General features: G+C 46.2%; 1 protein-coding gene across 1 annotated transcript in view; it reads left to right on the top strand.

The window, feature by feature from the left end:
- The window catches only part of ACACB (acetyl-CoA carboxylase beta), a 108,943-nt gene that overhangs the window by 27,281 nt on the left and 65,999 nt on the right, over positions 1 to 15,663 (top strand). The window contains exon 3 of the mRNA XM_018560780.1: positions 14,441 to 14,573. Within this exon, the coding sequence (XP_018416282.1) occupies positions 14,441 to 14,573 (133 nt within the window). The remainder of the gene's footprint in view (positions 1 to 14,440; positions 14,574 to 15,663) is intronic.

Below are 15,663 nucleotides of genomic sequence, written 5' to 3' on the forward strand. Positions count from 1 at the left end.
GCAATGCACAGCCCACTATAGACCCCGCATAGCCTACCTGAGACCTTGCAGAGCCCACCATAGATCCTACACAGCCCACCATAGGACCTGCACAGTCCACCACAGACCCTGCCCACCTAGGATTCTCAGGGTCCCTTTCACTGCACACATGTGCTGCCCCTCTTACCTGAAGCCCCCCAGCCTGCCTCCGAGTCATCCCACCATCAGATGGTGGGGTATGGGCAGCCCTGAACCACCTGCAGCTCTGCTGGCTGGGCTGCATCTCACTTGGCCCCAGGCCCGCCTCCACCCTGCTTCTGGGCCCGCCTCCTCCTCCTAAATTAGGCGGCTGCAAGACCCAAGGAGCGGCCACCTAATTTGTGTGCTTAGGCAGCTGGGGCTGCCTGATTCTGTGCGGCCCGGCTGCCGCACTGATTTGGGGGCGGCATTTAAACCATAAACAGGGTTGTTCACAAAATGGTGAAGAGTTTGGACGAAGGCAGGAAAAGTGAACAATCTAGGACAAAATAGCTGAACTGGAAAGTGAGCTGTATTGGAGAATTTTTCCAAATCAGCTATGCTGTCCTAGATTGTTTACTTCTCCTGCCTTCTCCAAACTCTTCACCCTTTAGTGAATAATCATGAAAGTGTTTATATCTGTGCATATTGTTGCACTATAACCCAGGTTCATATGTGTGTTGGGGTGCCAATCAAGATGAATGGCAGTGGCACTGCAAGTCACAAATAACAATGCTTTAACCCTGTTTGGTAGCCTGTGATGGACTACAGTCTCATGTTTAGTTTACTAATTTGTATTGAGATTGTAGTCCATCACAGGCGTGAGCTTGGAGCGGTGGCTACTTTACAACACACACAGGGACCATGGGGAACAAAAGTAGCCACCCTCCAGAAGGAAGGACAGTGTCAGCACCAATTCAGAGATGATTTGAGGATCTACAGCTGAGTGACACACAAATAAGATACATTTTTAATAGTTAAAGGTACTTGAATGTATTTTTAGAGTTAGGGCCAGTTCACACCATATGCAGTTGTGATGGAGTCCGTTGAGTTTGACTGCTGCAGTCAAAATACATCCCAATGCTTTCCTATGGGCTTTCTTGTGCTTAATTCACACCATTGCAGTCCGTTCAGATGCAGTCAGAAAAAGTACTGCTTGTCCTATTTTACCTGCATCAAAACGCATCAAACGCACCAGAACGCAAACGAAAGCATACAAAAAAAAAAAGACTCAGAATTGATGATATCATCACCCAGGGACTTCCTCTTTGTAGTGTGGAAAGAAAGTGAAGAGATGGAATTTGTGGATGCAGATGATTTCATCCAATATGTGCGGGACTGTCAGCAGCGGGTGCACCCAATATCGACGTCGCCTGCAAAGGCGTTGTCGGAGAATGGCTATAGTCAACACTAGCACCATGCCAGCCAACAAAGAAAGCATGTCTGATCTCCAAAACAAACGTGGGAAATGCTCTGACAGGAAGAGGAAGCATCAAAACGCATTGCAAACGGATCACATTGCAACTGCACAGACGCACGCAGTTGTGATGCAGTTTCTGGTGTGAACTGACCCTTAACTCCTGAGTTTAGTGTCACTTAAAATAATACTGGCTGTTTTGTGAACCTGTTGATTATATTGGTAACTCTGTTGATTGTTCATATAATATTGGACATGAAAAATACCAAGATAACTGCATTCACGGTGTGGTCACTGCTCGCTTCATAGTAGCAATAAAGAATGGTATGCATGATCAACAGAGACCAGTTGCTGCCATCTCCTTACTTGACTGCTTGCTCTTGAGATGTCAGCTGTCACTCTCACTGTGCACAGGTCTATATTATAGCTTCTAAAGCTGAAGAAGAGATTAGAGGCAGTTAAAGTTGAACTCCATGATAAGCAAATATTGTCTAAATACAAGAGTCATGTGTAGTCTTGCTCAAACCTTGGTGTGCTGCTTTGTGTATCTCTTCCAGATCTGTGTAATAATCCAGTCTGAGGCTGGGAGACTCCTGCGCGGCAATCGTGAACAAAACTCGTGTGGATTCGCCCACCGCAGGCGATCGCACTGTGGGCAGGGATCCCAACCTGAAAGAAGCAATTTCAGGGAGGTGTCCCTCTCATTTCAGGGAGGTGCCGTCTTCCCCCCCCCCATCCGAGTTAGGGGGGGGGGGTTGGGAGAGAGCACCCCCAGAAATGATGGCAGATAGCACAGGAAGCAATAGCTTCTTTGCTATCTGCTGGTTTTTGTTTTTTTTTAGTTTTCTGACAGTCAGAATAATAAAAAAAAAGGCATAAGAATGCATAGCTACATTCCTATAGGCTATTTCACTTTGCAATGGCCTATAGCAAACTAGCTATTGCACCCGCCCTCTGCTGCTTTCAATCACCAGAAGAGGACCTGATAGAAAACTTCAGGTCCCCCTCTGCTGATTGACAGCAGCAGTGGGCAGGTGCATTAGCTAGTTTGCTATTGGCTATTGCAAAGTGCAATAGCCAATAGCAATCCAGCTATGCATTCTATGCTTTTTTTTTCTGACTGACGGTGGGCCGCGGCTCCCGATGTCAGAAAAGAAAAAAAAAACGATCGCAGGGAAAGGTTTAATCTGCTCGATCGAGCAGACTAAACCTTTCCGGGAGGAAGTGTTCCTCTCCCGGGCGGCCGGGAGCCGCTATCTAATAGCTGCAGACTCCCGGAGCGTCCGGGAGAGTTGGGATGTCTGTGTGGGTGTCATTATTTTCTAATGGCACCCCAGTTGTGCCGGGCGGATCACATGGTTTCCCCCCCGTGCAAGTGAACACGCAAAAAAAAGCGTGTTCCTTTTTTGGCGACATCGAGTGTCGCAAAAAAAGGTACGTGTACCCTGTACATGTAAGTGGATTTCCCCTCATTGAAATCAATGGGGCTGTTCGGCAACCGCTGTGTGCACTAGCACACGATCGCGGTTCCTGGGTGTCGTGCAGGTGTGAACCTAGCCCAGGGGTAGGCAACCTTGGCTCACCAGCTGTGCTGAAGCTACAAATCCCATCATGCTTCTGCCTCTGGGAGTCATGCCTGTGACTTGCAATGCCTTATGGGATTTGTAGTTTCAGCACAGCTGCAGAGCCAAGGTTCACTACCCCTGACCTAGCCTGAAACTTGGCCTCTGTGCAGGAACTTCCTGTAATAAACACCAGTGCTCTCTCCTTGTGCAGGGTGACTGGTCTGCCCCCTGCTGTAGTTTTCTGCAAGTGCTTGTGGTAGGTGGGGCCTGCTCTGGGATGATGATGCCACTGCTACTTTTTCAAGGTAATGACTAGGTTTGCAAAGCTGCACATAACGTGGATATTGAAATTGACAATATATAAAACGTGGAATTCATATCCTTTGTGGATACTGATATTGTGAATGCTCACATTGATATTGTGAATAGATTTAAATGAAATGTATATCCTTTGTGGATACTGATATTGCGAATAGATTTAAATGAAATGTATATCCTTTGTGAATACTGATATTGCGAATAGATTTAAATGAAATGTATATCCTTTGTGAATACTGATATTGCGAATAGATTTAAATGAAATGTATATCCTTTGTGAATACTGATATTGCGAATAGATTTAAATGAAATGTATATCCTTTGTGGATATTGTGAAAATCTTTAAATGGCATTTTTTGTGCCTGAAATTCCGCTTTCAACATCGTCTGGCCATAGACAGTCTGGAGCAATGGGGCTGTGTTCCGTCCACGTCAGAGGTATGCCGTTGGCAGCTTTGGATAGTAGGGCAGGATGACGACACCTTGATATCAACCTACAGTTTTCCTATAAGGTGACTTCTTAAATCTGACCTTTCTGTTCAGACTTCCAATCTGCCTAAAATGACAAACAAAGTCTCTAATGTGACTGTAATAGAAGCCAAATCATTCCTTTTGTTCCCTTTCCTCTGCACAAGAGAACATGGCAGGAGGAAACGCATGGAATGTTCTCAGCAGGGACAAATACAAATGCCATAGATGTTTACTTCCCTGAGCCAGCCCATGTTTTGCTTTACATTTTGAAGGAGAATTCAGTGTGACATTAAGCTGCCCTCCATGCAGTTTAATGATTCCAATAGCTGCAGGAAGGTGAGCCAAAGATTCAGCAGCATTTCAGAAAACGCTGCTTACTACCAGGTAATTTCTTTATAATATAAAAAGCACATTGCAGTGTGATATAGAAAGGGTTGGCTGATCAGAAGCACATACGGAGCCCCAAAACACCTGAGAGTACCTGCACATCAGGTGCTTTTCCTTGACCATGCAGATCATAGAATCTCTCTTGAATGCTGCTTGCAATATGTTGGGTTACTGGTGGCAGGTCTTATTATAGGGAATAGGATACAGAAGTATGCATTAGTGTTCACCCTTCATGGGCCATAAGCAGGTCATGTTTTCCGCATTTACCTGATGGCTACAAAGCTGTATTGCTTGCTAACAATGTTGAAATGACTTTTTGTTATGTGTGTAATGGTAATATAAAGTAGGCACATTCACTTCTGTTACAGGAAAGTTGTTTTAGGGACATTCTTACAGGTACAGCGTATGGAATTGGATAAGATGCACAATAGCCACTTACCTGTACCAAATCCCAAGCAACTAGAGGGACTGATTTCTGAACAGCACAGAGAAGAAAGCGCACTGGTTATTAACTATCTCTTAACTTTCAGGAACGCCTTCTAGCATGTCAAGACTGTCTTTAGAAATCCCAATGTTTTTGGGTATGGAAGCTGACCAATTGTACCATAACAATCCTTGTTTTTTGCTTGTTACCAAAAAATTCTATCCATTAAGGCTAAACAACACAGGTGATCTGGAAACTCTTTCTGCTGGGTGATTTAACCATTTGTAAGCAACCATCTCACAGTCAGCCAGAGCCGGATTTACTCTCTCTTGTGCCCCAAGGCCAGATCCTCAATGCGCCCCCCTACTCGCCAACATCCCCAGGGCAGACCTGCAGGCTGCATACAATGTCGCCAAGATCACTTATACAAAACACGCGGCAGCTTCCCCGCTGTACATTTAGCTCTGCTTGCCCAAAGCAGGGCTAAATGTAGAAAACAACTACCCGCCAGGGCATTAGGAGATAGGAATTCCACACCCCTGCTGCCCCTCTACTCCTTGCTGCCCCAAGGCCGGGCCTCGGTTGGCCTTGTGGGAAATCCGGCCCTGCTGTCAGCACACTGATTTTAATGGGGGACATTTATTATTCTTTGTTGCGCAGCTAAGCGTTATAGGAGGAGTGAGACAGTTTTAATATAAGAGCTCAACGTCATTCATAAAGTTCACCCAATTCTGTTCTAAAGTAAGGGCCCGCTCACAATGGTGCGCTGCAGTAAGGCTCCTTTCACATGGACTTTCCGATCAGGTACGCCTGTCAGTATTTCAGGTGGATCTGATTGGAAGCCCGATGTAGTGTTTAGGCAGCCGGATCGAAAAAGGGGGGCATCCGTTTACATCTAGTCCCCTTCCCTCCCACCTCCCCTCCCCCCGGGCTCCGGCCAGGTCCGGAAAAACAAATGGATAAAGGTGCCCATACACTTTACAACCCTCGCAAGACTTTTGTCTTGCGAGGGTTGTAAAGTAATAAAAAAAACATACGATCTGCCCATCTTGGACAGGCAGATCGTACTTGCGATCATCACAAACCGGCCCCCCTGAGGGGCGGGCTTCCGATGACTGCAATGCTGAACGGGCAGTGTGCGCAATTTATTTTTTACTGCACCGCAACACACGGTATTGCGATACCGCAAGTTGCGGTGCAGGTGAGCACATTGCGGCCGGAGGTGCATTTGGGGTGTTCATTTCAATGAATGGCAATGCAACTCCTGCACTTTAACGCACAGTCGGTGCATTGCGCAGTAGCGTACGTTAATTGCACTGGTGTGAATGGGCCCCTATACTTACGTCACATTCACACAGGGCTAATAGCTGCGACTGCAGGTTCTTGTGGCGGAATCACAGCTGGGTCTGAACTGCTGTTGCCACTCTGTCCATTCACATGAATGTCAGGCTGACAGCAGTCGCATTTGTCATTGCCTGTCTGAATGTAATTAAACATGGATCAATTATCTGTGATTATGGCAGAGAAGGACAAATTGATATGGAATTTAGGAACCAGTCTGTTCAATCCAGGAGCCAGCGGCATTTCATTTAGGGCTCATTCAGATTCAGGGCGTGCATGCCCGAACAAAGACACGATCCCGGAAGGGACAGGTACAGTGTGTATTTGCGTGCAGCAGCCTGTTCTTCCCTATGCAAGGACGCGGCTGCACACCGTTACACGTGGTCACACGCACACCTGAACCGGCTCATCCGTGCGGGTCCGGGAGCTCTGCACTTCGACGCAGGCAGGATTTGGGTGACCACGTGTCCTTCCATAGGGAAGAACTGGCTGCTGCGCGTAATTATATGTAGCACCTGTTCCTTCCAGGATCGGGACTTTTTACGGGCGTCCATGCCCATCTGAATGAGCCTTTAGGAGCCAGCTCCATTGACAACAACTAGAGAAAACCTCAGCTGTAACTTTGCAGGAGCGTTGGCTGCCTGGCTCATGGGATTTGTCTGGTCCTGGGTTAGAGATAGATAATTGCCCCTGGACACTATCTATGTCTAGGAACAATCATCTCTCCCTAACTATTAATTGTTCCTTGTATGATCACATGTGGACATCTACTGACAGATGCGGCCACTGTCAGCCTGTCATTTACTTGAACGGGCACAGTGGTCGCATCTGTACGGACACACCAGGGATTTCTACTGCAAGCATCTGCAGGTTCTTTTGCAGGAATCCTCACATGCAGATACTAACCCCGTGTGCATGAGGCCCTACAGTGCAATGTGCTATACTATAGTATCGTCTGCGCATGTGCAGTGTAGATCGTACAAATTTTGACTTACGGAAACGCCACCAACCTTACGGAAATCGTACGATCGACCGAAGTTTTCTAACCTGCTGGTTAGTCAAAAGTCGATCGATTGTACAGTATTTGCGGTTGTACACTGCCCATCAACCTTACGAATATCGGACAAAAATGCAATCGCATACGAAAATTGGCCGATATTCGTAAGGTGTATGGGCACCTTTTAGGGCAGGTTCACACTGTTTTCTCGACCAGATAAAATCAAGTGAACCTGCCCGCAGTTCCAGTGCATTCCGGACCAGACAAAATGAGACGTGCAGTATTTTTCTGGTCTGGTCTGGAACGGACTGCTCTGGTGTGAACAGAGGCCAGAAATAGCATAGGGATACATTAGGATGCATTTTGGGTACGGAAGCAATCTGGTCTGGAGATGATCTGGATGTGGTGTGAATGGCCCCTTACTCTTTTTTTCATGTTCTACCGTATTTACAGACTTGCTTTCAGCAGAACCCATGCATGTGCCATTATGACATGTTCTTTTTCCTGAGCATTGTTGCTTACCACATATGTAAGTGGAGTTTCCACATTGCTCCACATGAGGCTGCTAGAGACCATTGGCCAGGTCTGGAGAGGAAACACTGGGTGGTGGGGGGAGAGGAGACTTTGACAGGCCGTCTGTGAAGTTGTTGGAGGGGGAGGAGAAGACGGGGGCAGGGTTTAGGACAGAAAGCCATGTTGCAGAATGGAGAGTCGTGAGAACAACTGGTCTCCTTTTATCAAGAGGTCAGTAGAGACATCCTTTTACTATAACCTCCCTTATCTTCACAGCACACACATGTGATGTTGTAATCTCTGTGTGCACTGCGGTGGCCCCATAGGGAATGTGTACAGTGACTTCCTGGTCAGTGTAAACCCGAGCTGTCTAAAAACAGGAGATGCCCAGGTTTGATCTAACAACCTCTGTGATTCTGGTGACCACCAGCTGCTATAATTGTAAGTATGTTTTTGTCTAGTCCCCTCCTGTTCCGGTTGCTGACATTGTTTACAGTCAGAGCGCAGGGTCTCGTTAAAAGGAAAATAACATGGACATAAAGAAAACAAAAGGTCATGCTAAAAAACAATCACAAATTTCCTCCAGACAATGTCCAGAATAGCAGTTTGTTAATGCATCAATGTGCCTTGCAGTGCGTTTTCACTTAACTTGTGCTTTTCATGCACCTCCATTGATGTCACTGGGCTCCTGATATGTATTTACGTGTAAGGAAAAAAAACGTACATGTACCATAGTGTGTCAACACATCACACAGATCTGCATGAGCGTTAATGAAAACAACTTGTTTTTTTGGCACGTCATGCATTATAACACAGAGCTTAACCCTTTAGGCATCACAAGTTTTGTTTCCATTTTCTTCAGCTTGTTCCCAGCTGTCTGAGGCCCAATGTAAGTCTATGGGCAACCAGATCCAAATGGATGGGTGTCTGTTAACATCCGGTTGCCTCCGGCAGTATTCTGTTTCGCTGGACCTGATCGTGCCAGATCGGGGGTAATCTGATGTAAACAGACACATGTCCATTTACATTTGATTCCCCATAGACTGACATGGGGGTCTGGTCATTTCAGTTCGATGGAGGAAAAAACTGGACGGACACAGATGTCACAGTGGTGACAGCCAATCCGTATCGCGTGAATCCCCTCCTGATCATATAGTGTGAAAGAGGCCTAAGGGGCTTTGGGCTTCTGTCAACATCTTTGAGATACTTCTGAGATCATTTAGAATTCATTGACAGGTGGATTTGACCTGCTTAGGGTTTAGCATTCCCATAGACTTGTATGAGATGCAAAACCTACTTAAAGTTAACAAAACCCTGTCGACACAGGCCCTTTGAAGGAATTTGGGCAGCTTTCCCCCTCCTGCACCCTCTCCCCATGTTTCCCAGGCTCAACTCTGGTGAGATGTCCAAAAAGGTTGTCAGGATAGCTGATCTTTGCAATACCTGAACCCAAAAGCACTCTGTTCTTAGCACTTCCAGATTCAGGGGTGACAAATCGTAGCTGGGTGAAAAGCAGCTTGTGAACTTTCTGACCACGCTCTGCTTGGACTGTGAACAGGGAGGACTTTGAGGGCACGTTCGCACTAAACGCACAGTACAATGGGGGGAATTTATCAAAACTGGAGCAGTTGCCAATGGCAACCAATCAGCATCTCTCTTCAGTTTGCTCAGGTAAGATTTGAAAATGCGACAGAGAAACTGATTGGTTGCAGTGCAAATCTGCTCCAGATTTTGTCTGCTCCAGTTTTCATAAATTCCCCGTGTGTTTATTGCACACTATCGCACAGTGCACCAATCGTGTGGTACTGGTTGGTTGGTGCATTGCCCTGACATTTATATGGCACCCCAACACACTTCCTGGCAGCCGTGTTTTGCAGCGCAACGTGCGGTACCACAATATTATGCACTGCACTGAAAAAAGTGGGGCATGCCCACGGCTACTAGGAGGTGCTTTTGGATGCCGTTCATGGTACTGCATGTTTAATGCACTGTGTGACAGCATGCACTAAACGCACAGTAGCATAAGTTCAGTGCAACTCAATAGTGTGAATGGGAACTCATTTTAGGGCCATTATTCATGGTTAATTCTAAATTGATTGGCTATAAAGGTTTTTAAAGCATTGTCACTGACAACCACAGGTAACGTAGATTTTTGACGTTTCACAGATGCACGCATTTTTAGGCTTGACATATTTGCTATTTCTTTACTCAACACAGTTTAACAATTCTATTGTGTTTGTATGCTCTAAAATTCATTTGAGTGCATGGTTATTTAAAATATAGATGTGATGAACAGTTGCACAAATTCACTTAAAAAAAATATGCACTATTTTGGGGGTTTGAAGTACATTTTCATGCAAAATATGCACATTATAGCGTGTGTAAAAGATTTTAAATATTGGCCTGGCAGCTAAAGGGAGCTTCAGAGGGCTGCAGTGTTTAAAGTGTATGTAGACCCTAACAATGAACTTCTCTTATTTGCTACCTTTTGGTCTGTTAAAGGAGAACTATGAGTTGAGTGCTTTTCACGCACCTCATAGTTCTAGCCGACCTGTGACAATGAGACTGTCACAGGTCGGCTCAGTAGATCGGGAAGTGAGTGAACACATACCGGCGTTCGCTCACTTCTCGATCCTGTCACGGCTCTCTGCCGTGACAGGGGAGGGACTGGATTCCCCCCTCCCCGCTCTGATCCTCCAGCGATGACTGGCGGAACGGACGGGGGAGGGGGGCGGGTACAGTTGGCTCTGTCTCTAGATAGGCAGAGCCAGCTGTCACTCACACAGCTGGGCGGATCCAGACATAATTGTCGGGATCCGCTTCAGCTCTGGCGTCAGTATACCGCAAGCTGTAGCTCACGCTATACTGAGCTTAGGGTTACGGGAGTACGCTAGTTTGTGTCCTCCCGTTACCCTAAGGAGAACTATGGGGAAAAGCCCTAACCCCATAGTTCTCCTTTAAATATACATTTGAAGGTGTGATATCTGTTAAAGTCTTATCACCAAGGGTCAACCTCCCTGATCACCAACCCCCCCTTCCCCCTTATCTGTTAATCATGCCTGAAATCTAGTTAGCTAGTAAGTTCCTGCGCACTCTGCAGTGTTATCAGCCCTGCCCAGTTTACTTCTGCAAATCACAGAACACCTTCATGCTATGGAGATGAGATGTTCTGTAGTCCCAACTCACTTCCTGTAGTAGGGTGACAATGCTGCTCTTCCATAAATATAGTACAGTAAGGAAGCGTGCTACTGGCAGCATCACCAGGTCAAAATAAAAGCCTGGAAAAGAAAAATGATTGCAGCCACCTCATCAGACTGGTACACTGTGTAGTATATTAACTGTAATGACTGCATGTTTATTGGTTTTAGATTCACATCCACTTCAGCCTAATTAGTAGTGAAACATTCTAAGATGTGTTTGATGCAATTAAAAATGATTCATTCTATTCAGACATTGCTGTAGTACACCAGTGCACCCCACTCCTTTTTGTCAATCATCAGATGTGTCCAGAGCCGCTTGGATGTGCGGTGAATTGCGTACAGCCGTGGCAACTGTCAGCCAGTCTCTGATTTGTACAGACTGCTGGCTGTACTAGTGTGAACGGGCCCTCAAAAACACTGACAGACACACACAACCACAGACACAATCTCACACACTCAGACATTCTCGCATACACACTTCAAAAATGTGTTTTATTTTTAAGGTCCACCCAGTCTCCCTACCTTACGAGAACTGGAGTGGATCCTCAGCCTGGGGTCCAGTGTGGGCTGCTGTGCTGTGATGGAGCTCCATCCATATGTGTATTGCTTGTTCAGCTCTCTTGCGTGCCCTGTCTACTGGACATGTGAGGGAGCTGTAAGCAATGCATTTAAAGATGGAGCTCCCTCGCGGCCCCTCCCACCTCAAGCTGACACTCTGCGCCGGGCAGCATATTTTAAATGGCTGTTTGAAGCAAGAACTGACAGTGCTGTGCTAGAGGGAGGCAGAGGAGCCTCTTACCTAGAAAGGTCACCTTTGGGTCACGGCCCACCAGTTGAGAACCAAGGCTGTAAACCACTGTAGTAGCCACTACACTTCACAACGATCTTGGTCCTGGTTCTGTGCTAAAAGTCTTCCCCTCTGATGTAAGAACACAATCCACACATTGGCCAATCGGTAAATATCTAGCTTTTATACAAATAAATACTAGGCCAGGGGTAGGCAACCTCGGCACTTTAGCTGTGGTGTAACTATAAATCCCATGAGGCATTGCAAAACTCTAACAACTACAGACATAACTCCTGAAGGCAGAGTCATGATGGGATTTGTAGTTCCACCACAGCCAGAGTGCTGAGATTCCCTACTCCTGTATTAGGCATTTGTTTTTAAATCAGGGGTGGACAAACTCCACCCCTCCAGCTTTGGTAAAACAACAAAATCATATCATGCCTCTGTCTCAGGGAGTCAGGCCCGTGGCTGTGAGAATCTTGCAATGCCTCATGGGATTTGTAGTTCCACAACAGCTAGCGGGCCGGAGTTTGCCCACCCCTGCTTTAAATGAATGAGGCGTGATGATATCACGTCACTGCTCCTCGTCTAATCGGAGAACACCTACAGGGTTATTCAGAGTTTGGAGAGGCCAGGAGAAGTGAACAATCTAGGACAACATAGCTGATTTGGAAACATTCTCCAATTCAGCTCACTTTCCAGTTCAGCTATGTTGTCCTAGATTGGTCACAAAATGGCCGCTGTGCCGACTGAGTGACCCACTGTGTTTTAATACCAGAGGTGAAGTGGCTCAGCACAGCAGCTGTAAAGGACCCGAAACATCACTGTGAAGCACTGTAGTGGCTGCGGGTACTACACAGTTTACAGGACCCTGTGGCTTTGTCAGTGATAATTCATGTAGACTTGCATTGTGCCAAGCTGGACCAATGTAAGTATATATAAATCATTATAGCTGGAATTCAGCTTTAAAGTAAACCAGCACTGAGAGAAATACTGGGGCTGCCATTGCTTAAAGATTTTATTAACCCTTGCAGTGGGGCTACCCCATGCACTGCAAGGGTTAACTGCTGATTTTCACCTGATCCTCAGAGCGTGCCAGCCCTTAGACCGCCCCCCTCGAGCGTCTCTCCCGCTCTGCTACATCGGTCTAAGGTTTCTTGAGTCATCACGTCCAATAGTGTGTATAGGACGCTGAAGGTAATACCATCACTGCAGAGGAGGAGATGGGCTGGAGGAAGCGCTGCAATCGCTGAGTATCGGGTGAGTATTACTTTTTTTTTAACCTAGGCAAAAACGAGCAGTTAACCCTTGCAGTGCAGCGGTAGCCCCACTGCAAGGGCTAATAAAATGTGTGCTTTTATGCTTAAACTACAGTAGTGTCTGACAAGTATGAGGCCAATGAAGACCAAACTCCTGATCTGCTTACTTGCTCTTGGGACCATGGCAACCAATCAGCTTCCATCTTGTTCTGTTAAGATTTGCAAATAAAAAAGATACACTGATTTGTTGCCATGCACAGCTGCTCCAGATTTTGTCTACTCCAGCTTTGATACGTTCCCCTCTCTGTGTATTGTGGTGTGCTGTGTTGGGAAAATTGTGCAGATGCATTCTTTAAAATGTTTGCAGTCCATTCAAAATGACTGACTGCTTTCATTCAATGCACATTAATGTGTGTGTGATAATGCACCACAACAATGTGAATATGCCCTATTGTTGTCATTGTCCTAGCTGATTAGATCATAAAGAACTCCACGCAAATGTTTATTAATCCTTGCAGTGGGGCTACCCCTGCACTGTAAGGGTTAACTGCTCGTGTTTTGTATAGATTCAGAAATAAAAAAAGTTTTTCCTCCCTAGACAAAAACGAGCACTTAAAGGAGAACTATGGGGTAAGTGTTTTTCCCCATAGTTCTCCTAAGGGTAATGGGAGGACACAAACTAGCGGCCTCCCGTCACCAAAAGCTCAGTATATTGCGAGCTACAGCTCGCGGTATACTGAGACGCCAGGATGGATCCCGACATTACTGTCTGGATCCACCCAGCTGCGTGAGTGACAGCTGGCTCTGCCTATCTAGAGGTAGAGCCAGCTGTACCCGCCCCCTCCCCCGTCCGTTCCGCCAGTTAGCGCTGGAGGATTGGACAGGGGAGGGGGGGGGATCCCTGCAGGGAGCCGTGAGTGACAGTCATGGCTCTCTGCAGGGGCAGGATCTAGAAGTGAGCGAGCGACGGTATGTGTTCGCTCACTTCTCGATCTATTGAGCCAACGTGTGACAGTTTCATTGTTACAAGTTGGCTAGAACTATGAGGCTGAGTGATTTTCACTCGTCTCATAGTTCTCCTTTAACCCTTGCAGTGCGGGGGTAGCCCCATTGCAATGGTTAATAAAAACGTTTCCTGGAGTTCTTCTTTAAAATATATTAGGATCCATTCACTTGTATGCATGCATTTTTGCATTTTCATTCATTTTCAGTGAACCCTCATTGCATGTCCACATCCACTAGCCATAAAACGTATCTATCTCTCTTTTTTTTTTTTTTAGTTTACCACAGGACAACTAACTGCAGCTAGGGAAAAAAGTGTTCTCCAGGGCCGGTGTGTTTGTTTACTGCATGTATGCACATTGGGAATTCATTGTTCATTGGAAACAAATGACAATACATCAGAACGTGTATACACATCGGGTGACAACACAGGAGTACAATTAGGGAAACAATTGGGAGAGGGTTGTCTCAACATATCAGGAAGTGCCTGAACATGGGCCTTCATGGCGGAATTTCCTGGTATTTTAATGAAACAACATATTTAAAACATTGAAAACAACTATTGTAATACAAATAACATGTTAATGGTTAGATTAGATTGTAGTGTTTTCAGTTTATATTTAGCTTATTGAAGTAATTTTTCTTTACAGATTTGTTTTCTATCAAATAATGTTGTTCCTGTATTATAACTTCTGAAAAATGGTGTAATTCTAAATCTAAAACAATCTAAACCTCCTTAACGTGTTTACTGTTGTCTGAGCAGGTCCAGCATGTCTGGCCTACACCTAGTGAAGAAGGGGCGAGAGCACAAGAAGCTGGATCTCCATAGAGACTTCACTGTCGCTTCCCCAGCTGAGTTTGTGACCCGGTTTGGTGGTAACCGCATCATTGAAAAGGTGGGCACGGTTTTATTGTGCTTTTAGAAAAATAATAAAATAATTAACCTCGTCCAGCGTTTGGGTAATGTACATTATTAACAGAAATGAAAGTGGAACTCCGGCTATGCAGCAAAAACACAACTGTAATTTGTATATTTCAACTATTTAAAGGAGAACTATGGGGTTAGAGCTTTTCCCCATAGTTCTCCTTAGGGTAACGGGAGGACACAAACTAGCGTCCTCCCGTTGCCCTAAGTTCTGTATACCACGAGCTACAGCTCGCGGTATACTGAGACGCCGGAGCGGATCCCGACATCGATGTCGAGATCCGCCCAGCTGCGTGAGTGACAGCTGGCTCTGCCTATCTAGAGGCAGAGCCAGCTGTATCCGCCCCCTCCCCCGTCTGTTCCGCCAGTCATTGCTGGCGGTTCGGAGCGGGGGGAATCCAGCCCCTCCCCTGTCACGGCACAGAGCCGTGACAGGATCGAGAGGTGAGCGAACACCGGTACATGTTCGCTCACCTCCCGATCTACTGAGCCGACCTGTGACAGTCTCATTGTCACAGGTCGGCTAGAACTATGAGGTGAGTGGAAATCACTCACCTCATAGTTCTCCTTTTAAGATGCCGGAATATTTTACATTCTTTTTAGTCACTCCAGCAATTTTGACATCACTGCCACTACATTTTAAGTAAGGGACAAACTAGGGATGCACCGACACCGATACCGATAGTATCGTTATCGGTGCTGATGCGGAGTATTTGGGTGAGTACTTGTACTCACCCAAATGCTCAAATGCCTAGCCCGATACTTCAGCTTCCGGTAATAGGAAGCCAAGCAACAAGTCATTACAAGCTACCCAGCTTCCTGATTGGCCAGAAAGCCGGCCACCTGGTGACGAGGTAGCATGGAGACGGCTTCCCTGCTGATCGGGAAGCCAGGTGGTGAGTCATTACACGCCGCCTGGCTTCCTTAATGGGACTTTCGGTATCGGTATTCGGTATCAGCGAGTACCGAAAAAAAAATATCGGTACTTGTACTCAATACCGAAAAACCGGTATCGGTGCATCCCTAAGGGACACCATTGCCACAACATACAGCAATCATCC

This window comes from Nanorana parkeri, unplaced genomic scaffold, assembly GCF_000935625.1.
Source record: "Nanorana parkeri isolate BGI_ZX_2015 unplaced genomic scaffold, ASM93562v1 scaffold18, whole genome shotgun sequence".
NCBI classification, from domain to species: Eukaryota; Metazoa; Chordata; class Amphibia; order Anura; family Dicroglossidae; genus Nanorana; species Nanorana parkeri.